Genomic DNA, 26,664 nt, shown 5'->3' on the forward strand with positions numbered 1-26,664 from the left:
ACTCTTAACTGCAACTTAAACAACACTTAACAAGCAAAGAACAATTTACTTTAAAATAAGAACTTAAAAATTGCACTAAGAGTGAATTTGTTCAATAAAACATGAAAAATAATAGGTGCTAAAAACACATAACAAAAAAAGGGTTGAACACTTACAGTGATGCAGAACACAACTCATCAACATAAACACAGTACTAGAATTTTCTTGCAATGAAACTTGATGTGTGAAAAATTTTGTAAAAATGATTTCTTGCTTGGATTTTAAAAATGGCACTATTGTCTGTGGAAATAAGACAAATTAAACACTGGCTAAATGAAAGAATATGAACACAAGAATGTTCAACACACAGGGAACAAAATAAAAATACACAAATGCTGGGAAGAAAAAAAAAATGACAGACAACAGAGTTGTGATGCAGAATATGAGGTGAAAAATTTACTGAAATACTTCACTGGAATACTGAGAACACTAGGTGATTCTGAAGTGTAAACACAAGTTCTATACTGCTCATATGTTGCACACACAACAAGGAAAAACACTAAGTACTTACTTCAAGTGTATAAAAAGATACACAACACAACAGATATAAATAACAAAAAGGCACAATACCGTGACTGGAACGATACACAAATAACCCGCACATAAAAGAGAGAAGCTTACGACGACGTTTCGGTCCGACTTGGATCATTGACAAAGTCCATTGACTTTGGACCATTGACTTTGTCAATGGTCCAAGTCGGACCGAAACGTCGTCGTAAGCTTCTCTCTTTTATGTGCGGGTTATTTGTGCAACAGATATAAAATAATGCACGAAAATTAACACTGAATTAATGCAATCAGTACATGATAAACACTGAGTCTGATCAAGAGTCACTGAATGTCACTAAGAGAAAAATCACTGGGAACACAAAAGAAATGTCTCAACACTCGCAAATGTCTCTAAAAAAAATATTATCGCTGTAACACTTGAAGAATGAGATTGATGGATTGTTTATATGGTCTTGCTGCTGTCCTCTGCACAGATGATCGTAGAATTGCGCTTACATCGGCGATAAACACACACAGGAGGCTTTATAAAGATGGTGCAAACACACTCTAGCTCTTGACCCCCAATGTGGTCCTTAAAATATGGTGCTACAACCCTTAGCAGTGCACCAAAACACTGAAGAAGTTTGGTGAGTGGGTAATGGCTGACTGTAGTTGGGTTTGTGGGTTAACAGGTCTGAGACCGGCAATGGTGAGACACACGTGATCGTGAGTGACTGGGCTTATGGGTTGAACGTCGTAAGCCTCACTGAGAACACCCACACTGCCGCGAAGATAATTCTAAGCCGGCTGGCTTAAAATAAACCCACGAAATACTAAAACACCACAAGGATGAAAAAGAACACTCAGAATGCTTGGAGCTTGAATCACAAGCGATGAAGACTACTCACGTGGCTTGCTCGAGTACTGGGGTAAGACACCTGGGTTAGTTGGTAGCTGGCCTATCTTAACCCTTCACACAGAATAGCTTGATAACTTCACACGATGAGCACAGCAGGGGTGGAAGCTGGCTTGGCAGGCAAAATAATTGGATGGGGTAGGCTAGGCTCGACTGGGCTCGGTTGTTCTGACTCCCCCACCACAGACTGGAAACTGGCTTATTTTGCAAACTCGGGTCAACCCCTCGGGAGTGATGCAAATAAGCAGAAAAACACTAATACAAAGAGACTGACCAGTGAATAATGTAGAAGCTGGTAGGAGCTTGGGCGAGTAGTTGACTTGAGGTAGCTGGCTAGGGTGAACCTCGGTAGGCCTACTGGTGACACGAAATTGCCGTCTTGCTGGTCAACAATTTTATCTCCAGAAATCTCTGTAATCGTCAGAATTACAGGCCCTCCGATGCCACCATTTATCATAAGGGTTCTTTAATGGAGATATCGTAGGTTGAAGATAGACACACTTGTAGGATGGTAACTATATTGTCAGACTGAGATGAGGGATGGAGCCCAGTGCCTTGCCTGTCTTTGCCTGGATGGTCTGCCGCCGAGTGAGCTCGTCTCACTCGCTCGCTGCATCCCATGACATCATACAGTCACAGGCCTAAGGGATCTTCTATATAAACACATGGATGGTACTATAATGCTCATCTAATCTATGCATACAACACATGTAAAGGAGGATCAGCAACTATGCTGACATTACAGTTTGTGATAATGACAGTATGGTGTATCATTACAGTAGTTATAATGACAGTATGGTGTATCTTTACAGTAGTGATAATGACAGTGTGGTGTATCATAGCAGTAGTGATAATGACAGTAGTGATAATGACAGTATGGTGTATCTTTACAGTAGTGATAATGACAGTATGGTGTATCATTACAGCAGTGATAATGACAGTATGGTGTATCATTACAGTAGTGATAATTACAGTATGGTGTATCATTACAGTAGTGATAATTACAGTATGGTGTATCATTATAGTAGTGATAATGACAGAATGGTGTATTATTACAGTAGTGATAATGACAGTATGGTGCATCACTGCAGTAGTGATAATGACAGAATTGTGTATTGCTACAGTAGTGATAATGACAGTATGGTGTATCACTACAGCAGTGATAATGACAGTATGGTGTATCATTACAGTAGTGATAATGACAGTATGGTGTATCATTACAGTAGTGATAATTACAGTATGGTGTATCATTATAGTAGTGATAATGACAGAATGGTGTATTATTACAGTAGTGATAATGACAGTATGGTGTATCATTATTGTAGTGATATTGACAGAATGGTGTATTATTACAGTAGTGATAATGACAGTATGGTGTATCACTGCAGTAGTGATAATGACAGTATGGTGTATTGCTACAGTAGTGATAATGACAGTATGGTGTATCACTACAGTAGTGATAATTACAGTATGGTGTATCACTACAGTATTGATAATGACAGTATGGTGTATCACTAGTGGTGATAGTGACAGTATGGTGTATCACTACAATAGTGATGATGACAGTATGGGGTATCACTACAGTAGTGATGGTGCCCATATGGTGTATCCCTACAGTGGTGATGGTGACAGTATGGTGTATCACTACAGTAGTGATGGAGACAGTATGGTGTATCACTACAGTAGTGATAGAGACAGTATGGTGTATTACTACAGTAGTGCTAATGACAGTATGGTGTATCAATACAGTAGTGATAATGACAGTATGGTGTATCACTACAGTAGTGATGGAGACAGTATGGTGTATCACTACAGCAGTTATGGTGACAGTATTGTTTATCACTACAGTTTTGAGAGTGTCAGCAGCTGTTGTGTCAGCATCAGCTGTGACATCACTGCCCAGCTCAGAGGATGTGGCGCTAGAGCTGACTGATATGAGTGACGACATAGTCAGTCATGCCTGTGACCTGGCCCAGCAGCTACAGCCACCAGGAGGGTGAGTCCTTCACTGTCGTTCTTCTGTTGTGAGTGAAGTGGCCCAGCAGCTACATCCACAATGAGGGTGAGTCCTTCACTGTTGTTCTTGTGTTGTGAGGTTGTCCAGGAGTTACAGCCACCTGGAGGGTGAGTCCTTCACTCTTGTTCTTGTGTTGTTAGGAATCTGGAGCATACTAAGCCAATCCAGTTAAAGGATATTTTAGAAAGACACTTAGCTTCAGTGACGGCTCAACGTCCCACAGCTATGACCGGGTTGACTTGATTGGAGCAGTAGTGTCTCTAGTACTGTTGCATCTAAAGTGTTCAAACACAGGAACTGTTACACTACACTAAAACAAAGGTTGTCCTTTGCTTCATGGTATTTTCACAACAGGAAGATAGTTATACTTCACTGTAATAGTTCAACCATGAATTTTGAGATTGTCACTGAATGAGAATAAAAAATGTGCGGATCACTAGTGTTCTTTGTCCATTCTCTCCTTGTGAAACACGTTTCCCCATTTGTTTCTTAAAGCAACCAGAGCTCATCTGAGCACTTCGCCTCGGGTGCAGCCCTAAATTGCTGACTTCAGCATGATTTGTTCCTTGCTTGACATCGTCACAGTATTCAATACAAATGATAGATTTCCTATTATTTAACTATCGACGACAAATCATTATTGTCCCACATTGTAAGTAAAGTGGTGCAAGGTTTTCCTGTAACTTTCCTGCTAAGGTAAAGAGTGTCATTTTCAGATTCCACTGTTACTTGTATTACGAACACTGTGGTGCAGCACGAGGTGGTGTGACATATGATGATGACGCTAGCTGCATGTGGATTTCTTTAACTGTTATACAGAAGCAAGGGAGGCTATCAGCCCCTCTGGAGGACTGAGTCCTTCAGGCGGCTGAAGGGGGCTGAGAGGGCTGAAATCCCATTTCTGGAGAATTTTTCTCCACACGGGGGGAAGGGAGAGGCGAAAGTTCGCCTCAGGTGAACTATTCATCTCTTAACATTAAATTTGATTTTCTCACTCACCACCACAGCTAATTGTCTTTTCTGAACAGCTTTAACTGTGGGGTTTCTGGAGAGAACACAGCTCAGCTGATTTTGATTTCCTGAAGAACGGGAGTCAGTCAGCCAGGAGACCAGATTTAACCAAGACTCATACCCACAGGAGAGTGTCACAGGGAACAGTACAAGATGCTCATCGCTACATGAGTCAGTCCTACAGGATACCACAGGGCTCGCAGAGTGTCAACAACCAGTTAAGGTGTTGTCTGCCATGTTGGCATACCTGCAGACGTCCTTCACGTAACCCTGATGCAGAACCCCATTCATTCAGACATGGAAGGCAGGCCGGCACCTTCGAAGCTCCCCATCCTCACTGTACCTCACTGCGGAAACGTCGCTGTGTAGCCCCAACCAACTGTCCAGAGCCACCTACCTTGGACTGCCCATCGAAGGTTAGACGCCATGAGTCACTTGGCGACCTCGACGAAGCCTTCGGTAGCTCAGGGACTCCGCAGGGCGTGGAAGCCCACAACCTTGTTTCACTATGTCGAACACCTACCCCCCCCCACCTCTGAGTGTGGAAAATACTGGTATTTTCCAGAATTCGTTACATGCACCCCCACAATTAGGGGAATGGGGCATAAGAGGGGAGAGTGGGAGAGAGGATGCCTAGAGAGAGAGGGGTTACTTCTGTAAAATTATCCTCGTATTTCTAGGCTAATTATACACTACAATTACTACTTTACTACTACACATATTTAAGTTAAGTTAGAGATATCAGCTTAGCATAAGGCAGTAGCGACATTTTCCATAAACAATAGATCGTAGACCCCTTCAGCCCACCAGTTTCGAGTGCTTACTGGCTTGGGCTGAGCCGGGTGGTTAGTCACAATTGGGTAGTGAGACGGGCGACTTCCCCCACACAAACCTTGCGTGATGAATACAGTCGTACACCACGATCACCACAAATAAGGGTCTCATTAGCTGAACCAGGCTGTGACTCAACAGGTATTTCTCAAATGATTACCATCATCAGCTGCCTATATACACTGCTTTCTGTGAGGAATAAAGGTCAGTACCCCATTGACTGAGTTACCCGGAAGTGTGCAGAAGGCTTGAGACCGAGATTCATGGCTGAAACCAGGTACTACTAACCCAGCTCAGCTATGATCCCACAAACACTGCCTAATTACCCACAGCAGTGACTGTGGTTGTGATGGTTGCAGCATTGATGGTGGTTATAATGGTGCAGCAGTGATGGTGGTTGTATTATCTGCAACAGTAATGGTGGTTCTGGTGGTTGCAGCAGTGATGTTGGTAGTGTTGTAGATCATCAACAGGCAACAACAGTTGTGTCATCATCAACAGGTACTGGAGGATCTGGTGTTACAGCTGCACAGTAACAGTGGTGGGCATCCAAGACATGATCCATCACCTGCATCACCACAGTGTTAAGATGAGGGATGGGTTAACAATATTCACCAACGTCAGGATCTCACCACACCAACAGCGCCAGCTGGTCACTCTGGCCCAGACAACACTCAACTGTGACTTAATGTGAGTGTTTGTGTTACTTGTGTTATTATCCTCTTAATGGTAGCAGATATATTCATGATAGCTACAATTATCACAGATTCTTTCATGGTAGCCGGAATATTCATGGCAGCTACCATCATGGTAACTCGTATATTTATGATAATTCTCATCATGTTAACTTCATTCATGGTAGCTGCTACATTCATGATTGCAACCATCATAGTAGCTACCTTCAAGGTATTAGGTATATTCATGACAGCTACGATCTTGGTAGGTAAATTCATCGTAGCTGCTATTTGCACGATGGCTATCATCATACCTTCATGGTAGCTCCATTATTCATGATAGCTAATATCAATAAAACTATATTCATGGTAGCTCCTATAACTTGATGGTAACTGCTGTATCTTTCTGGTATCTGCAATATTTATGATAGCTACCATCATTGTAACTATTTTCATGGTAGATGCTATGTTAATGATAGCTACCATCACAGTGGAAACATTAATGGTAGCTGCTATATTCAGGTTAGCAATCTTAACGGTAACAGCTGTGATGACATTTGTTGCATTCATGATAGATACCATGGTAAATTCCTTAAAGGTAGCTGGCACATTCATGGTAGCTACCATCATGTTAACTATCTGCATGGTATTATTATTATTATAATCAAAAAGAAGCGCTAAGCCACAAGGGCTATACAGCGCTGCAGGGTAGGGAAGGAAGCGAAGGTACTGGGCGGCAGAAGGGGGAAGGGATGATCAGTAGGTTACAGAAAACAGCGGGGCAGGGGATAGTGCGGGGGTAGAGGGCAGCAAGAGATTGAGGTAGAAAGGGCTGAAGGTATCATCAGAGATTGTGAAGTAAGTCAATTGTTGTCAAAAAGTCAATGATATAGTTATAAATAGTTATAAAAACCGACTGCTATACTCACATCACAAAAGATGTTAATGCAAGAACACAGTATCGGATCGTCACATACTATATAAGAGCAAACAGTGTCACAAAATTTAACGCACTGCACACATTTTAACTCTGCGCGTACGCAGACAAAAAAAATCTCATGAAAATTATACTATCATGTAACAAAAAAGTCTAAAGAAAAACATAAACAAAAAACCAACTCGGGGAGAAATTTGATACATATTCTTGTTCAACTAAAAACCAAAGTGAAACCTGCTATTCATTACCATGACTTTACATCATATGGTACCAGCTCAAAAGAGCATAATATGTGTGATACCATCGCATCCTTCAAAATTCAACACCCTCCTACCCTAGTCAGACCTCCTCACCCTACCTGAGAAAAAACTAAACCCTAACACATATATGAAGCTTTCCAAACGTAAGCAAAAAACATTAAAACATAAAAAAAACTACATAAAGCAAATTAAACAGCAAATACATGATGTAAACATGTAAACAGTTTATTTTCTAACACTGGTATCACCAAAATCAAATTGCTTATAACAAATTCCTGTAGTCAATTATGTTAACCAGATTCGTCCACATCATAAAAAACCAACATCCAGGTCCAAGACACCTCAGAAAGAGTCTCCCAGCCATCCCCTGACACTATGCCAACCTCACTCTCCCTATTCATACTCACATCCTTACCTAAAGTCATTAAGTCAAAACCCCAGGCTATCAGCTGTATGTCTTCAGTTCACCCCCCTATCCCCCCTATCCTCCCTCGTACTTGAAGACTGTACACACACATACACCACTACCACACACACTTTCCACATTCACTTTCCAAGGGAAAACAACCCATTCCAGCTCTAACCTAAACCCAACCCTAACATTTCACCTACCGTCAGATTATAACCCAAAGGAAAACTATTTACCCACAACTTCCCATATAATAGCCTATTCCTGCAAACCGTTTGATACTCACCGCAAGTGCCCGCACCCTACACTCACCCCCCACCTCCCTCTTACCACAAGACACATACAAAAAATCTGCCACCACATACATCACTGCTCTCTGAATGTCCTTGGAATCCCCGCCCACATCAAAAAGCAAAGCCCTCAAAGTCGAAATGCTTCTCCCCCCCCGCCACTATACCCAGGACCCTCACTAACCATTTCCTTACAATCCCCAAGTTTTCGCAAAAATATACAGCATGAAACGCCATCTCCTCCTCCCTACAATGTAAACAAGTGCCATCACCTACATACCCCATTCGATGTAGCACCGACCTTGAAGCTAGAATTACCATAAAAAGCCTATATACCACTTCATGAACCCTCGGCTTTAATCTAATCTTCCTAAATTCTTCCCAAATGCCACTCCAATCATACATTGGATATGTAGCTACACCCTGTAGCACCCCACCCTGCCTATCTGTTCTCCCCAGCTTACTGACCCTTACTTTTCTTGCATCCAATATTGTCAACAAATTATGCATCATATCTTCACACACCAATAACGCCTTCCCCATCCACCATTTCCTCACATCCTCCATGATCTCTCCCACCCTTGTACCCCTCTCCCCTCCCACACTAAGGTACCGCTGCTTCACATACACTGCCTTCACTCGTGTGTCCAAAGGTATAAGACCCAGCCCACCCTGCCGCACGCCCATCATCACCACCTCCTTCCTTAGCCATGGCCTGCCATAGCCCCACACATACCTCAAAACCACCCTCTCCAGTTCCTGAATATCACACGACCTCAGAGGATATACTTCTGCTACTCCCCACACTTTACTATACACAAGTGTGTTTACTACCACCACCCTCTGCTGCATTGTTATATCCCTGGCCCTCCACCCTTGCATCCTGCCGATCGCTCTACTCACAACATCCTTTGAGTTTATTTTCTGTGCCTCCCCAGCATCCGCCATGTACACAACCCTGCAGATCTTGATTCTATCCACTACATTCCACCCATACAGTTCCCCCAAACCCTCCCACCCACGTATCTACTTCCAATAACTTTAACTTTGCCCCATTAACCCTCATCCCTGTCGCCCCAGCAAAGATCTTGATTATACATCCCACATTCCCCAATCCTATTTCCCCTCCCATCAAAACTGTGGTGTCATCCACATACCCCACAATTCCACATCTGCCAGGACCCTTCTCTCCCCTTTCCCACACTCCTTTCTCTGTAAGCCTATAAAATGGGTCTTGCATGCATGCAGAAAGGATTTGAGACAAGGGGCAACCCTGTCGCAAACCCTTCCCCATCTGCACCAGCAAACCTAACTTCCCATTAACCTGTACTCTGACCCTCGCAGGCATATACAAAGTAGTTGCCCATCACACAATATCATCCCCAAAACCCTGTTTTTGTAAAATACCCCACAACATGCATCTATTCACACAGTCATAAGCCTTCTTCCAATCAATCCCCAAGATTCAACCCCCTTGTCTACCCTCCACAAAATCCCTAATTCTCCCATGCCCCTCACGCATACTTCGACCTGGGATCCCGCACTGTCCTCTATGTAGAACACGGTCAAGCAAATTTTTCATGCGATTACCTAAAACCTTCGTGAAAATTTTATAATCAGCACACATGAGGGAGATCGCCCTATAGGCAACCAGGGTTTCGCCCTCCTTCTTTGTAAACCAAAACAACTACCCCCGTGCCCTGCGATTCCCCCGAGGCTTCCCCATCCTTCATACTGTTAAGCAATGAGACCAGACATTCCTTCAGACAATCCCAATGTGTAATATAAAAATCGTTAGGAATTCCATCAATCCCCAGCACCTTTCCCCTACTCAAACTCATTACAGCCTCCCCCACCTCATCTCTCTCTCCTCCTTCCTTAAAATACCCCGAATTCCTTCCCCTATAATCTCTCCCTACCTCCACCCTCCCCCTGCTTAAAATTCTCCCTAACCAATAATCCGCATAATTACTCATTCCATCGGTGGTTGTAAGTTCCTGCCCCACCTTATAGCCCCCCACCCCTTGACTCACCTCTAATCCCATAATTGTAGTTATCTGCTGTCTTTCCCTAAATCTTCTCAAAATGCATCCTGACAGTTTGTCTCCCCATAGGACCTCCTTTAAACCTTCCCTTACACATAATGCATCAAAATGAGAATTTAGTATATCCCTCAATCTTCCCCTTAAAACCTCTATTTCCCCATATCTAGTCTCCCTGCCCTTTCATAAAAATAATTAGCTGCCCCTCAAAATATTTTTGTAAACCAAACCTCCATTGTGCCTCATCCCGTTCTCTATGCTGATAATACTCATTAATTTGCAATTTAGCATACTTCTCCCACCATTCAAATACATCCTCCTCTTTGTTGCGCGCCTCCCAGAGGTGCCACCACCATTCTCTGAAAACCAACCCCTCCCCCTCCCCCTGAAGTAACCTCACATTCAGTTTCCAATAACCCACATACCTACGAATTATCCCATCCTATGCCACCTCTGCCAAAATGGCTCGATGGTCCGAGAAACCTAAATCTATCGTCGTTACACTGTCTATTGTAATCTCTTGAGTTATATATATATGGTCCAACCTAGCTGCAAAACCCCTCCTCATAAACGTGTGCTCCACTCTCCACCCATCTCCTCTGACTATGTCAAAAAAACCTGCGTCCCTCAACATCTCAGGCACACACCCTGCACCTCTTGGATCCACATCCTTATTTCTGATTACACAGTTCCAATCCTCTCCTACTATAGAAACCATGGGTAAACCCAGCAAGTAGAAAAGCAAAGCCTCCCTTACAAAAGTCACCTTTACCCTTATATTGCTATCAGCCGGCATATATATCCCTAGAAAACACACTCTAATCTCCCCCCATAGCCCCTCCACCCTCACCACCCTCCCCTCCCCCCTCTTCCTACACGAGCACTTGGAATGGGCTGAATTCCCTCACTGCCACTGCCACCCCAACCTTTAATTTCCCTGAGCTGCCTGCATACGTCCTAAAACCTTTCAGCCTCAAATCTCTACCACACTTAAAATTGTGTTCTTGAATAAAACACACATCAATATTAAAACGCCTCAAAACATCCTCCAACCATACACGTTTTACATGAGCCCTAAGGCCATTCACATTTATCGTTAGACGCTTAAAGATTCAGAAAGGGGGGCTTTCCTCTATGTTTCTGTGGCCTGTCCATTACACTTTTTGCTGTGCTTATTTTTTCCTGTGCACTCTTGCCCGCCTGGACCCCCTCCCCCCCCTGTGCACTACCTGCCCCTTCTTAATCACTCCTGCCCAACTCTTCTTACTAGTACGTTGAGGTGGAGTAATACACTCGTCACCCGACGATTCTCCAGCTCTTTTTTTAGATGTACTCTCAACCTCCATATCAGTATGGTCACTCCCCTTGTGCACCTCAGTCTCCACTTTCTGCACCTGCAACATGCCAGACTCTGACTCCTGAGGCCCCGGGACCCGTTCACTCAAATCTTCCTCAACCATCAGAATTCTCCCGTCTACAGGAGGAATCTCCTCCGCTGGCTCGTCCAGAAAAGACTTAATTATCTCCTGCAGGTGTTCAGGTAAAACCTGTAGGTCACCGGCCTCCCCCGCCCCTACAGGCTGCTGTTCACCACCAGGGTCTGCCTGTGTGGGAACGTCCGAAGCCACTGGTAGCATCACACAAATTTCTCCCTCTTCTTCCACTTCTTCCCCCCAATTACCTTTACCTACTACACTCACAACCTCAGGCAAAGATGCCACCTGAGACTTTGTGACAACTGGCAGGCCCAAAGACCTCGACGTGGCTGCCCTACCACACCCGGCTGCCACGTGGTCATAAGCACCACACAGGGGACATGTCTTGTGTTATCCCACGTAGGCCACAAACACCTGCATAACTCAACGGGTTTGGCGCTCCCCCTTGATTATTATAATAATAATAGTGGACTGGTGAGTGTGACATTCTCAGTGTTAGTGGACTGATGTGGGTCACATCCTGAGTGTTAGTGGACTGGTGTGGGTCACATCATGGGTCCTAGTGGAATGATGTGGGTCACATCCTGGGTGTTACTGGACTAGTGTGGGTCACATTCTAGGTGTTAGTGGACTGGTGTGGGTCACATCCTGGGTGTTAGTGACCTGGTGTGGGTCACATACTGGGTGTTTGTGGACTGATGTGGGTCATATCCTGAGTGTTAGTGGACTGATGTGGGTCACATCCTGGGTGTTTGTGGACTGATGTGGGTCATATCCTGAGTGTTAGTGGACTGGTGTGGGTCACATTCTGAATGTTAGTGGACTGGTGAAGGTCAAATCCTGGGTGTTAGTGGACTGGTGTGGGTCACATCATGGGTGTTAGTGGACTCGTGTGGGTCATATCCTGTGTGTTATTGGACTGGTGTGGGTTACATCCTTGGTGTTAGTGGACATGGTGTGGGTCATATCCTGGGTGTTAGTGGACTGGTGTGGGTCAAATCCTGGGTGTTAGTGGACAGTTGTGGGTCACATCCTGGGTGTTAGTGGACTGGTGTGGGTCATATCCTGTGTGTTAGTGGACTGCTGTGGGTTACATCCTTGGTGTTAGTGGACATGGTGTGGGTCATATCCTGGGTGTTAGTGGACTGGTGTGGGTCAAATCCTGGGTGTTAGTGGACAGTTGTGGGTCACATCCTGGGTGTTAGTGGACTGGTGTGGGTCATATCCTGTGTGTTAGTGGACTGCTGTGGGTTACATCCTTGGTGTTAGTGGACATGGTGTGGGTCATATCCTGGGTGTTAGTGGACTGGTATGGCCACATCCTGGGTGTTAGTGGACTAGTGTGGGTCACATCCTGGGTGTTAGTGGACTGGAGTGGATTACATCGTGGGGGTTAGTGCACTGGTGTCGGTCACTTCCTGGGTGTTAATTGACTGGTGTTGGTCAAATCCTGGGTGTTAGTGGACTGGTGTGGGTCACATCCTGGGTGTTAGTGGACTGGTGTGGGTCAAATACTGGGTGTTAGTGGATGGTGTGGGTCAAATCCTGGGTGTTAGTGGACTGGTATGGCCACATCCTGGGTGTTAGTGGACTAGTGTGGGTCACGTCCTGGGTGTTAGTGGACTGGAGTGGGTTACATCGTGGGGGTTAGTGGACTGGTGTCGGTCACTTCCTGGGTGTTAGTGGACTAGTGTGGGTCATATCCTGTGTGTTAGTGGACTGGTGTGGGTTACATCCTTGGTGTTAGAGGACTGGTGTGAGTCACATCCTGGGTGTTAGTGACTGGTGTTGGTCAAATCCTGGGTGTTAGTGGACTGGTGTGGGTCACATCCTGGGTGTTAGTGGACTGGTATGGGTCACATCCTGGGTGTTAGTGGACTGGTGTGGGCTACATCCTGGGTGTTAGTGGACAGGTGTGGGTCACATCCTTGGTGTTAGTGGACTGGTGTGGGTCAAACCCTGCGTGTGAGTGTACTGGGGTGGGTCAAATCCTGAGTGTTAGTGGACTGGTGTGGGTCACACCCTGGATGTTAGTGGACTGGTGTGGGTTACATCCTGGGTGTAAGTGGAGTGGTGTGGGTCATATCCTGGGTGTTTGTGGACTGGTGTGGGTTACATCCTGGGTTCTAGTGGACTGGTGTGGGTCACATTATGGGTGTTAGTGGACTGGAGTGGGTCACATGCTGGGAGTTAATTGACTGGTGTGGGTCGTATCCTGAGTGTTAGTTGATTGGTGTGAGTCATATCCAGGGTGTTTGTGGACTGATGTGAGTCATATCCTGAGTGTTAGTGGACTGGTGTCGGTCACATCCTGGGTGTTAGTGGACTGGTGTGGGTCACATCCTGGGTGTTAGTGGACTGGTGTGGGTCACATCCATGGTGTTAGTGGACTGGTGTGGGTCACATCCTGGGTGTTAGTGGACTGGTGTGGGTCACATCCTGGGTGTTAGTGGACTGGTGTAGGTCACATCCTGAGTGTTAGTGGACTGGTGTGGGTCCAATCCTGGGGGTTACTGGACAGGTGTGGGTCACGTTCTAGGTGTTAGTGGACTGGTGTGGGTCACATTTTGGGTGTTAGTAACCTGGTGTGGGTCACATCCTAGGAGTTAGGTAATTGATGTAGGTCACATTCTGAGTATTATTGGAATGATGTGGGTCAAATCCTGGGTCTTAGTTGACTGGTGTGGGTCACATCCTGGGTGTTAGTGGACTAGTGTGGGTCACGTCCTGGGTGTTAGTGGACTGGAGTGGGTTACATCGTGGGTGTTAGTGGACTGGTGTCGGTCACATCCTGGGTGTTAGTGGACTAGTGTGGGTCATATCCTGTGTGTTAGTGGACTGTTGTGGGTTACATCCTTGGTGTTAGTGGGCCGGTGTGAGTCACATCCTGGGTGTTAATGACTGGTGTTGGTCAAATCCTTGTTGTTAGTGGACTGGTGTGGGTCACATCCTGGGTGTTAGTGGACTGGTGTGGGTCACCTCCTGGGTGTTAGTGGAGTGGTGTGGGCTACATCCTGGGTGTTAATGGACTGGTGTGGGTCACATCCTGGGTGTTAGTGGACTGGTGTGGGTTACATCCTGGGTGTTAGTGGACTGGTGTGGGTCACATCCTGGGTGTTAGTGGACTGGTGTGGGTTACATCCTGGGTGTTAGTGGACTGGTGTGGGTCACATCCTGGGTGTTAGTGGACTGGTGTGGGTCACATCCTGGGTGTTAATGGATTGGTGTGGGTCGCTTACTGGGTGTTAGTTTACTGGTGTGGGACACATCCTGGGAGTTAGTGGACTGGTGTGGGTGAAATCCTGAGTGTAAGAGGACTGGTGTGGGTCACATCCTCGGTGTTAGTGGACTGGTGTGGGTCACATCCTGGGTGTTAGTGGACTGGTGTGGGTCACATCCTGAGTGTTAGTGGACTGGTGTGGGTCACATCATGGGTGTTAGTGGAATGATGTGGGTCACATCCTGGGTGTTAGTGGACTGGTGTGGGTCATATTGTAGGTGTTAGTGGACTGGTGTGGGTCACATCATGGGTGTTAGTGGAATGATGTGGGTCACATCCTGGGTGTTAGTGGACTGGTGTGGGTCATATCCTAGGTGTTAGTTGACTGGTGTGGGTCACATCCTGGGTGTTAGTGGACTGGTGTGGGTCAAATCTTGGGTGTTAGTGGGCCGGTGTGGGTCATATCCTGGGTGTTAGTGGACTGGTGTGGGTCACATCCTGGGTGTTACTGGACTGGTGTGGGTCACATCTTGAGTGTTAGTGGACTGGTGTGGGTCACATCATGGGTGTTAGTGGAATGATGTGGGTCACATCCTGGGTGTTAGTGGACTGGTGTGGGTCATATTATAGGTGTTAGTGGACTGGTGTGGGTCACATCCTGGGTGTTAGTGACCTGGTGTGGGTCTCATCCTGGGTGTTAGATAATTGACGTAGGTCACATTCTGAGTATTAGTGGACTGATGTGGGTCACATCCTGGGTGTTTGTGGACTGATGTGGTTCATATCTTGAGTGTCAGTGGACTGGTATGTTTCACATCCTGGGTGTTAGTGGACTGGTGTGGGTCAAATCCTGGGTGTTAGTCGACTGGTGTGGGTCACTTCATGGGTGTTAGTGGACTGGTATGGGTCAAATACTGGGTGTTAGTCGACTAGTGCGGGTCACATCCTGGGTGTTAGTGGACTGGTGTGGGTCACATCCTGGGTGTTAGTGGACTGGTGTGGGTCAAATCCTGGGTGTTAGTGGACTTGTGTGGGTCACTTCCTGGGTGTTAGTGGACTGGTATGGGTCACATCCTGGGTGTTAGTGGACTGGTGTGGGGTACATCCTGGGTGTTAGTGGACAGGTGTGGGTCACATCCTGGGTGTTAGTGGACTGGTGTGGGTCAAATCCTGCGTGTTAGTGTACTGGTGTGGGTCAAATCCTGGGTGTTAGTGGACTGGTGTGGGTCAAATCCTGGGTGTTAGTGGAGTGGTGTGGGTCACATCCTGGGTGTTAGTGGAGTAGTGTGGGTCACATCCTGGGTGTTAGTGGACTGGTGTGGGTTACATCCTGGGTGTTAGTGGACTGGTGTGGGTCACATCCTGTGTGCTAGTGGACTGGTGTGGGTCATATCCTGTGTGTTAGTAGACTGGTGTGGGTTACATCCTTGGTGTTAGTGGACTGGTGTGGGTCACATCCTGGGTGTTAGTGAGCAGGTGTGGGTCACATCCTGGGTGTTAGTGGACTGGTGTGGGCTACATCCTGGGTGTTAGTTGACTGTTGTCGGTCACATCCTGGGTGTTAGTGGAATGGTGTGGGTCATATCCTGGGTGTTAGTGAACTAGTGTGGATCAGATCCTGGGTGTTAGGTAATTGATGTAGGTCACATTCTGAGTATTAGTGGACTGATGTGAGTCACATCCTGGGTGTTTGTGAACTGATGTGGGTCATATCCTGAGTGTTAGTGGACTGGTGTGGGTCACATCCTGGGTGTTAGTGGACTGGTGTGGGTCACATCCTGGGTGTTAGTGGTCTTGTGTGGGTCAAATCCTGGGTGTTAGTGGACTGGTGTGGGTCACTTCCTGGGTGTTAGTGGACTGGTATGGGTCACATCCTGGGTGTTAGTGGACTGGTGTGGGGTACATCCTGGGTGTTAGTGGACAGGTGTGGGTCACATCCTGGGTGTTAGTGGACTGGTGTGGGTCAAATCCTGTGTGTTAGTGTACTGTTGTGCGTCAAATCCTGGGTGTTAGTGGACTGGTGTAGGTCAAATCCTGGGTGTTAGTGGAGTGGTGTGGGTCACATCCTGGGTGTTAGTGGAGTAGTGTGGGTCACATCCTGGGTGTTAGTGGACTGGTGTGGGTTACATCCTGGGTGTTAGTGGACTGGTGTGGGTCACATCCTGTGTGCTAGTGGACTGGTGTGGGTCATATCCTGTGTTAGTAGACTGGTGTGGGTTACATCCTTGGTGTTAGTGGCCTGGTGTGGGCCACATGCTGGGTGTTAGTGAGCAGGTGTGGGTCACATCCTGGGTGTTAGTGGACTGGTGTGGGCTACGTCCTGGGTGTTAGTGGACTGGTGTGGGTCAAATCCTGGGTGTTAGTGTACAGGTGTGGGTCAAATCCTGGGTGTTAGTGGACTGGTGTGTATCACATCCTGGGTGTTAGGTAATTGATGTAGGTCACATTCTGAGTATTAGTGGACTGATGTGAGTCACATCCTGGGTGTTTGTGAACTGATGTGGGTCATATCCTGAGTGTTAGTGGACTGGTGTGGGTCACATCCTGGGTGTTAGTGGACTGGTGTGGGTCACTTCCTGGGTGTTAGTGGTCTTGTGTGGGTCAAATCCTGGGTGTTAGTGGACTGGTGTGGGTCACATCCTGGGTGTAAGTGGACTGGTATGGGTCACATCCTGGGTGTTAGTGGACTGGTGTGGGCTACATCCTGGGTGTTAGTGGACTGGTGTGGGCTACGTCCTGGGTGTTAGTGGACTGGTGTGGGTCAAATCCTGCGTGTTAGTGTACAGGTGTGGGTCAAATCCTGGGTGTTAGTGAACTGGTGTGGGTCAAATCCAGGGTGTTAGTGCACTGGTGTGGATCACATCCTGGATATTAGTGGACTGGGGTGGGTTACATCCTGGGTGTTAGTGGACTGGTGTTGGTCACATCCTGGGTGTTAGTGGACTGGTGTGGGTTACATCCTGGGTGCCAGTGGACTGGTGTGGGTCACATCCTGGGTCTTAGTGGACTGGTGTGGGTCACATCCTGGGTGTTAATGGACTGGTGTGGGTCGCATCCTGGGTGTTAGTGGACTGCTGCGGGACACATCCTGGGTGTTAGTGGACTGGTGTGGGTCACATCCTGGCTGTTAATGGACTGGTATGGGTCACATCCTGGGTGTTAGTGGACTGGTGTGGGCTACATCCTGGGTGTTAGTGGACAGGTGTGGGTCACATCCTGGGTGTTAGTGGACTGGTGTGGGTCAAACCCTGCGTGTGAGTGTACTGGGGTGGGTCAAATCCTGAGTGTTAGTGGAATGGTGTGGGTCACATCCTGGGTGTTAGTGGACTGGTATGGGTCACATCCTGGGTGTTAGTGGACTAGTGTGGGTCACATCCTGGGTGTTAGTGGACTGGTGTGGGTTACATCCTTAGTGTTAGTGGACTGGTGTGGGTCACATCCTGGGTGTTAGTGGACTGGTGTGGGTCATATCCTGGGTGTTATTGGACTTTTATGGGTTACATCCTGGGTGTTAGTGGACTGGTGTGGGTCACATCCTGGGTGTTAGTGGACTTGTGTGGTCACATCCTGGGTGTTAGTGGACTGGTGCGGGTTACATCCTGGGTGTTAGTGGACTGGTGTGGGTCACATCCTGGGTGTTAGTGGACTGGTGTGGGTTACATCCTGGGTGTTAGTGGACTGGTGTGGGTCACATCCAGGGTGTTAGTGGACTGGTGTGGGTCACATCCTGGGTGTTAGTGAACTAGTGTGGATCATATCCTAGGTCTTAGGTAATTGATGTAGGTTACATTCTGAGTATTAGTGGACTGGGGTGGGTCACATCCTGGGTGTTTGTGAACTGATGTGGGTCACATCCTGAGTGTTAGTGGACTGGTGTGGGTCACATCCTGGGTGTTATTGGACTGGTGTGGTTCAAATCCTGGGTGTTAGTGGACTGGTGTGGGTCACATCCTGGGTGTTAGTGGACTGGTATGGATCATATCCTGGGTGTTAGTAGACTGGTGTGGGCAACATCCTGGGTGTTAGTGGGCTGGTGTGGGTCAGATCCTGGGTGTTAGTGGTCTGGTATGGATCATATCCTGGGTGTTAGTAGACTGGTGTGGGCAACATCCTGGGTGTTAGTGGACAGGTTTCGGTCATATCCTGGGTGTTAGTAGACTGGTGTGGGTCAAATCCTGCGTGTTAGTGTACTGTTGTGGGTCAAATCCTGGGTGTTAGTGGACTGGTGTGGGTCACATCCTGGATGTTAGTGGACTGGTGTGGGTTACATCCTGTGTGTTAGTGGAGTGGCGTGGGTCATATCCTCAGTGTTTGTGGACTGGTGTGCGTTACATCCTGGGTGTTAGTGGACTGGAGTGGGTCACATGCTGGGAGTTAATTGACTGGTGTGGGTCGTATCCTGAGTGTTAGTTGATTGGTGTGAGTCATATCCAGGGTGTTTGTGGACTGATGTGAGTCATATCCTGAGTGTTAGTGGACTGGTGTCGGTCACATCCTGGGTGTTAGTGGACTGGTGTGGGTCAAATCCTGGGTGTTAGTGGACTGGTGTGGGTCACTTCATGGGTGTTAGTGGACTGGTGTGGGCCAAATCCTGGGTGTTACTGGACTAGTGTGGGTCACATCCTGGGTGTTATTGGACTGGTGTGGGTCAAACCCTGTGTGTTAGTGGACTGGTATGGTCACATCCTGGGTGTTAGTGGACTAGTGTGGGTCACATCCTGGGTGTTAGTGGACTGGTGTGGGTTATATCCTGGGTGTTAGTGGACTGGTGTGGGTCACATCCTGGGTGTTAGTGGACTGGTGTGGGTCACATCCTGGGTGTTAGTGGACTGGTGTGGGTCACATCCAGGGTGTTAGTGGACTGGTGTGGGTCACATCCTGGGTGTTAGTGGACTGGTGTGGGTCACATCCAGGGTGTTAGTGGACTGGTGTGGGTCACATCCTGGGTGTTAGTGGACTGGTGTGGGTCACATCCTGGGTGATAGTGGACTGGTGTGGGTCACATCCTGGGTGTTAGTGGACTGGTGTGGGTCACATCCTGGGTGTTAGTGGACTGGTGTGGGTCATATCCTGGGTGTTAGTGGACTGGTGTGGGTCACATCCTGGGTGTTAGTGGACTGGTGTGGGTCACATCCTGGGTGTTAGTGGACTGGTGTGGGTCACATCCTGGGTGTTAGTGGACTGGTGTGGGTCACATCCTGGGTGTTAGTGGACTGGTGTGGGTCACATCCTGGGTGTTAGTGGACTGGTGTGGGTCACATCCTGGGTGTTAGTGGACTGGTGTGGGTCACATCCTGGGTGTTAGTGGACTGGTGTGGGTCACATCCTGGGTGTTAGTGGACTGGTGTGGGTCACATCCTGGGTGTTAGTGGACTGGTGTGGGTCACATCCTGGGTGTTAGTGGACTGGTGTGGGTCACATCCTGGGTGTTAGTGGACTGGTGTGGGTCACATCCTGGGTGTTAGTGGACTGGTGTGGGTCACATCCTGGGTGTTAGTGGACTGGTGTGGGTCACATCCTGGGTGTTAGTGGACTGGTGTGGGTCACATCCTGGGTGTTAGTGGACTGGTGTGGGTCACATCCTGGGTGTTAGTGGACTGGTGTGGGTCACATCCTGGGTATTAGTGGACTGGTGTGGGTCACTTCCTGGGTTTTAGTAGACTGGTGTGGGTCACATCCTGGGTGTTAGTGGACTGGTGTGGGTCACATCCTGGGTGTTAGTGGACTGGTGTTTGTCACATCCTGGGTGTTAGTGGACTGGTGTGGGTCACATCCTGGGTGTTAGTGGACTGGTGTGGGTCATATGCTGGGTGTTAGTGGACTTGTGTGGGTCACATCCTGGGTGTTAGTGGACCGGTGTGGGTCACATCCTGGCTGTTAGTGGGCTGGTGTGTGTCACATCCTGGGTGCTAGTGGACTGGTGTGAGTCACATCCTGGGTGTTAGTTGACTGGTGTGGGTCACATCCTAGGTGTTAGTGGACCGGTGTGGGTCACACCCTGGGTGTTTGTGGACTGGTGTGGGTCACAGCCTGGGTGTTAGTGGACTGGTGCGGGTCACATCCTGGGTGTTAGTGGATTGGTGTGGGTCACATCCTGGGTGTTAGTGGACTGGAGTGGGTCACATCCTGGGTGTTAGTGGACTGGTGTGGGTCACATCCTGGTTGTTAGTGGACTTGTGTGGGTCACATCCTGGGTGTTAGTGGACTGGTGTGGGTCACATCATGGGTGTTAGTGGACTGGTGTGGGTCACATCCTGGGTGTTAGTGGACTGGTGTGGGTCACATCCTGGGTGTTAGTGGACTGGTGTGGGTCACATCCTGGGTGTCAGTGGACTGGTGTGGGTCACATCCTGGGTGTTATTGGACTGGTGTGAGTCACATCCTGGGTGTTAGTAGACTGGTGTGGGTCACATCCTGGGTGTTATTGCACTGGTGTGGGTCACATCCTGGGTGTTAGTGGACTGGTGTGGGTCACATCCTGGGTGTTAGTGGACTGGTGTTGGTCACATCCTGGGTGTTAGTGGACTGGTGTGGGTCACATCCTGGGTGTTAGTGGACTGGTGTGGGTCACATCCTGGGTGTTAGTGGACTATTGTGGGTCACATCCTGGGTGTTAGTGGACAGGTGTGGATCATATCCTGGGTGTTAGTGGACTGGTGTGGGTCACATCCTGGGTGTTAGTGGACTGGTGTGGGTCAAATCTGGGTGTTAGTGGACTGGTGTGGGTCACATCCTAGGTGTTAGTGGACTGGTGTGGGTCACATCCTGGGTGTTAGTGGACTGGTGTGGGTCACATCCTGGTTGTTAGTGGACTGGTGTGGGTCACATCCTGGGTGTTAGTGGACTGGTGTGGGTAACATCCTGGGTGTCAGTGGACTGGTGAGAGTCACATCCTGGGTGTTAGTGGATTGGTGTGGGTCACATCTTGGGTGTTAGTGGACTGGTGTGGGTAACATCCTGGGTGTTAGTGGACTGGTGTGGGTCACATCCTGGGTGTTAGTGGACTGGTGTGGGTCACATCCTGGGTGTTAGGTGACTGGTGTGGGTCATATCCTGGGTGTTAGTGCACTGGTGAGGGTCACATCCTGGGTGTTAGTGGACTGGTGTGGGTCACATCCTGGGTGTTAGGTGACTGGTGTGGGTCACATCCTGGGTGTTAGTGCACTGGTGAGGGTCACATCCTGGGTGTTAGTGCACTGGTGAGGGTCACATCCTGGGTGTTAGTGAACTGGTGTGGGTCACATCCTGGGTGTTAGTGGACTGGTGTGTGTCACATCCTGGGTGTTAGTGGACTGGTGTGGGTCACATCCTGGGTGTTAGTGGACTGGTGTGGGTCACATCCTGGGTGTTAGGGGACTGGTGTGGGTCACATCCTGGGTGTTAGTGGACTGGTGTTGGTCACATCCTGGGTGTTAGTGCACTGGTGAGGGTCACATCCTGGGTGTTAGTGGACTGGCGTGGGTCATATCCTGGGTGTTAGTGGACTGGTGTGGGTCACATCCTGGGTGTTAGTGGACTGGTGTGGGTCACATCCTGGGTGTTAGTGGACTGTTGTGGGTCACATCCTGGGTGTTAGGTGACTTGTGTGGGTCATATCCTGGGTGTTAGTGGACTGGTGTGGGTCACATCCTGGGTGTTAGTGGACTGGTGTGGGTCACATCCTGGGTGTTAGTGGGCTGGTGTGGGTCACATCCTGGGTGCTAGTGGACTGGTGTGAGTCACATCCTGGGTGTTAGTGGACTGGTGTGGGTCACATCCTGGGTGTTAGGTGACTGGTGTGGGTCACATCCTGGGTGTTAGTGGACCGGTGTGGGTCACACCCTGGGTGTTTGTGGACTGGTGTGGGTCACAGCCTGGGTGTTAGTGGACTGGTGCGGGTCACATCCTGGGTGTTAGTGGATTGGTGTGGGTCACATCCTGGGTGTTAGTGGACTGGAGTGGGTCACATCCTGGGTGTTAGTGGACTGGTGTGGGTCACATCCTGGGTGTTAGTGGACTGGTGTGGGTCACATCCTGGGTGTTAGTGGACTGGTGTGGGTCACATCATGGGTGTTAGTGGACTGGTGTGGGTCACATCCTTGGTGTTAGTGGACTGGTGTGGGTCACATCCTGGGTGTTAGTAGACTGGTGTGGGTCACATCCTGGGTGTCAGTGGACTGGTGTGGGTCACATCCTGGGTGTTATTGGACTGGTGTGAGTCACATCCTGGGTGTTAGTAGACTGGTGTGGGTCAAATCCTGGGTGTTATTGGACTGGTGTGGGTCACATCCTGGGTGTTAGTGGACTGGTGTGGGTCACATCCTGGGTGTTAGTGGACTGGTGTTGGTCATATCCTGGGTGTTAGTGGACTGGTGTGGGTCACATCCTGGGTGTTAGTTTACTGGTGTGGGTCACATCCTGGGTGTTAGTGGACTATTGTGGGTCACATCCTGGGTGTTAGTGGACAGGTGTGGTTCACATCCTGGGTGTTAGTGGACTGGTGTGGGTCACATCCTGGGTGTTAGTGGACTGGTGTGGGTCACATCCTGGGTGTTAGTGGACTGGTGTGAGTCACATCGTGGGTGTTAGTGGACTGGTGTGGGTCACATCCTAGGTGTTAGTGGACTTGTGTGGGTCACATCCTGGGTGTTAGTGGACTGGTGTGGGTCAGATCCTGGGTGTTAGTGGACTGGTGTGGGTCACATCCTGGGTGTTAGTGAACTGGTGTGGGTCACTTCCTGGGTGTTAGTAGACTGGTGTGGGTCAAATCCTGGGTGTTAGTGGACTGGTGTGGGTCACATCCTGGGTGTTAGTGGACTGGTGTGGGTCACATCCTGGGTGTTAGTGGACTGGTGTGGGTCACATCCTGGGTGTTAGTGGACTGGTGTGGGTCATATCGTGGGTGTTAGGTGACTTGTGTGGGTCACATCCTGAGTGTTAGTGGACTGGTGTGGGTCACATCCTGGGTGTTAGTGGGCTGGTGTGGGTCACATCCTGGGTGTTTGTGGACTGGTGTGAGTCACATACTGGGTGTTAGTGGACAGGTGTGGGTCACATCCTGGGTGTTAGGTGACTTGTGTGGGTCACATCCTGGGTGTTAGTGGACTGGTGTGGGTCACAACCAGGGTGTTAGTGGACTGGTGTGGGTCACATCCTAGGTGTTAGTGGACTGGTATGGGTCACATCCTGCGTGTTAGTGGACTGGTGTGGGTCACATCCTGGGTGTTAGTGGACTGGTGTGGGTCACATACTATGTGTTAGTGGACTGGTGTGGGTCACATCCTGGGTGTTAGTGGACTGGGGTGGGTCACATCCTGGGTGTTAGTGGACTGGTGTGGGTCACATCCTGGGTGTCAGTGGACTGGTGTGGGTCACATCCTGGGTGTTAGTGGATTGGTGCGGGTCATATCCTGGGTGTTAGTGGACTGGTGTGGGTCACATCCTGGGTGTTAGTGGACTGGTGTGGGTCACATCCTGGGCGTTAGTGGACTGGTGTGGGTCACATCCTGGGTGTTAGTGGACTGGTGTGGGTCACATCCTGGGTGATAGTGGACTGTTGTGGGTCACATCCTGGGTGTTAGTGGACTGGTGTGGGTCACATCCTGGGTGTTAGTGGACTGGTGTGGGTCATATCCTGGGTGTTAGTGGACTAGAGTGGGTCACATCCTGGGTGTTAGTGGACTGGTGTGAGTCACATCCTGGGTGTTAGTGGACTGGTGTGGGTCACATCCTGGGTGTTATTGGACTGGTGTGGGTCACATCCTGGGTGTTAGTGGACTGGTGTGGGTCACATCCTGGGTGTTAGTGGACTGTTGTGGGTCACATCCTGGGTGTTAGTGGACTGGTGTGGGTCACATCCTGGGTGTTAGTGGACTGGTGTGGGTCACATCCTGGGTGTTAGTGGACTATTGTGGGTCACATCCTGGGTGTTAGTGGACAGGTGTGGATCACATCCTGGGTGTTAGTGGACTGGTGTGGGTCACATCCTGGGTGTTAGTGGACTGGTGTGGGTCACATCCTGGGTGTTAGTGGACTGGTGTGAGTCACATCCTGGGTGTTAGTGGACTGGTGTGGGTCACATCCTAGGTGTTAGTGGACTGGTGTGGGTCACATCCTGGGTGTTAGTGGACTGGTGTGGGTCAGATCCTGGGTGTTAGTGGACTGGTGTGGGTCACATCCTGGGTGTTAGTGGACTGGTGTGGGTCACTTCCTGGGTTTTAGTAGACTGGTGTGGGTCACATCCTGGGTGTTAGTGGACTGGTGTGGGTCACATCCTGGGTGTTAGTGGACTGGTGTTTGTCACATCCTGGGTGTTAGTGGACTGGTGTGGGTCACATCCTGGGTGTTAGTGGACTGGTGTGGGTCACATCCTGGGTGTTAGTGGACTGGTGTGGGTCACATCCTGGGTGTTAGGTGACTGGTGTGGGTCACATCCTGGGTGTTAGTGCACTGGTGAGGGTCACATCCTGGGTGTTAGTGGACTGGTGTGGGTCACATCCTGGGTGTTAGGTGACTGGTGTGGGTCACATCCTGGGTGTTAGTGCACTGGTGAGGGTCACATCCTGGGTGTTAGTGGACTGGTGTGGGTCACATCCTGGGTGTTAGTGGACTGGTGTGGGTCACATCCTGGGTGTTAGTGGACTGGTGTGGGTCACATCCTGGGTGTTAGTGGACTGGTGTGGGTCACATCCTGGGTGTTAGTGCACTGGTGAGGGTCACATCCTGGGTGTTACTGGACTGGTGTGGGTCACATCCTGGGTGTTAGTGGACTGGTGTGGGTCACATCCTGGGTGTTATTGGACTGGTGTGGGTCACATCCTGGGTGTTAGTGGACTTTTGTGGGTCACATCCTGGGTGTTAGGTGACTTGTGTGGGTCACATCCTGAGTGTTACTGGACTGGTGTGGGTCACATCCTGGGTGTTAGTGGACTGGTGTGGGTCACATCCTGGGTGTTAGGTGACTTGTGTGGGTCACATCCTGGGTGTTAGTGGACTGGTGTGGGTCACATCCTGGGTGTTAGTGGACTGGTGTGGGTCACATCCTGGGTGTTAGTGGGCTGGTGTGGGTCACATCCTGGGTGTTAGTGGACTGGTGTGGGTCACATCCTGGGTGTTAGGTGACTGGTGTGGGTCACATCCTGGGTGTTAGTGGACCGGTGTGGGTCACACCCTGGGTGTTTGTGGACTGGTGTGGGTCACAGCCTGGGTGTTAGTGGACTGATGTTGGTCACATCCTGGGTGTTAGTGGACTGGTGTGGGTCATATCGTGGGTGTTAGGTGACTTGTGTGGGTCACATCCTGAGTGTTAGTGGACTGGTGTGGGTCACATCCTGGGTGTTAGTGGGCTGGTGTGGGTCACATCCTGGGTGTTTGTGGACTGGTGTGAGTCACATACTGGGTGTTAGTGGACAGGTGTGGGTCACATCCTGGGTGTTAGGTGACTGGTGTGGGTCACATCCTGGGTGTTAGTGGACTGGTGTGGGTCACATCCTGGGTGTTAGTGGACTGGTGTGGGTCACATCCTGTTTGTTAGTGGACTGGTGTGGGTCACATCCTGCGTGTTAGTGGACTGGTGTGGGTCACATCCTGGGTGTTAGTGGACTGGTGTGGGTCACATACTATGTGTTAGTGGACTGGTGTGGGTCACATCCTGGGTGTTAGTGGACTGGTGTGGGTCACATCCTGGGTGTTAGTGGACTGGTGTGGGTCACATCCTGGGTGTCAGTGGACTGGTGTGGGTCACATCCTGGGTGTTAGTGGACTGGTGTGGGTCATATCCTGGGTGTTAGTGGACTGGTGTGGGTCACATCCTGGGTGTTAGTGGACTGGTGTGGGTCACATCCTGGGTGTTAGTGGACTGGTGTGGGTCACATCCTGGGTGTTAGTGGACTGGTGTGGGTCACATCCTGGGTGATAGTGGACTGTTGTGGGTCACATCCTGGGTGTTAGTGGACTGGTGTGGGTCACATCCTGGGTGTTAGTGGACTGGTGTAGGTCATATCCTGGGTGTTAGTGGACTAGAGTGGGTCACATCCTGGGTGTTAGTGGACTGGTGTGAGTCACATCCTGGGTGTTAGTGGACTGGTGTGGGTCACATCCTGGGTGTTATTGGAC

The 26,664-nt window shown here is 49.2% G+C and overlaps 1 protein-coding gene across 2 annotated transcripts in view; it reads left to right on the forward strand.

Moving 5' to 3' along the window:
• LOC128700114 (uncharacterized) overlaps positions 1–26,664 on the forward strand; it is a 132,148-nt gene that overhangs the window by 48,424 nt on the left and 57,060 nt on the right. The window contains exons 3-4 of one of the 2 annotated variants that reach the window (XR_008408708.2): positions 3,293–3,506; positions 5,805–5,935. Coding sequence is in view for 1 of the 2 variants with exons in the window: in XM_053793064.2 (XP_053649039.1) it covers positions 3,293–3,440; positions 5,805–5,993 (337 nt within the window). In the remaining variant the exon portion in view is untranslated. Of the gene's footprint in view, positions 1–3,292; positions 3,507–5,804; positions 5,994–26,664 lie in introns of those variants that run through there. The other variant, XM_053793064.2, reaches the window with a different exon arrangement.

Source organism: Cherax quadricarinatus, chromosome 74 (assembly GCF_038502225.1).
Source record: "Cherax quadricarinatus isolate ZL_2023a chromosome 74, ASM3850222v1, whole genome shotgun sequence".
NCBI lineage: Eukaryota > Metazoa > Arthropoda > Malacostraca > Decapoda > Parastacidae > Cherax > Cherax quadricarinatus.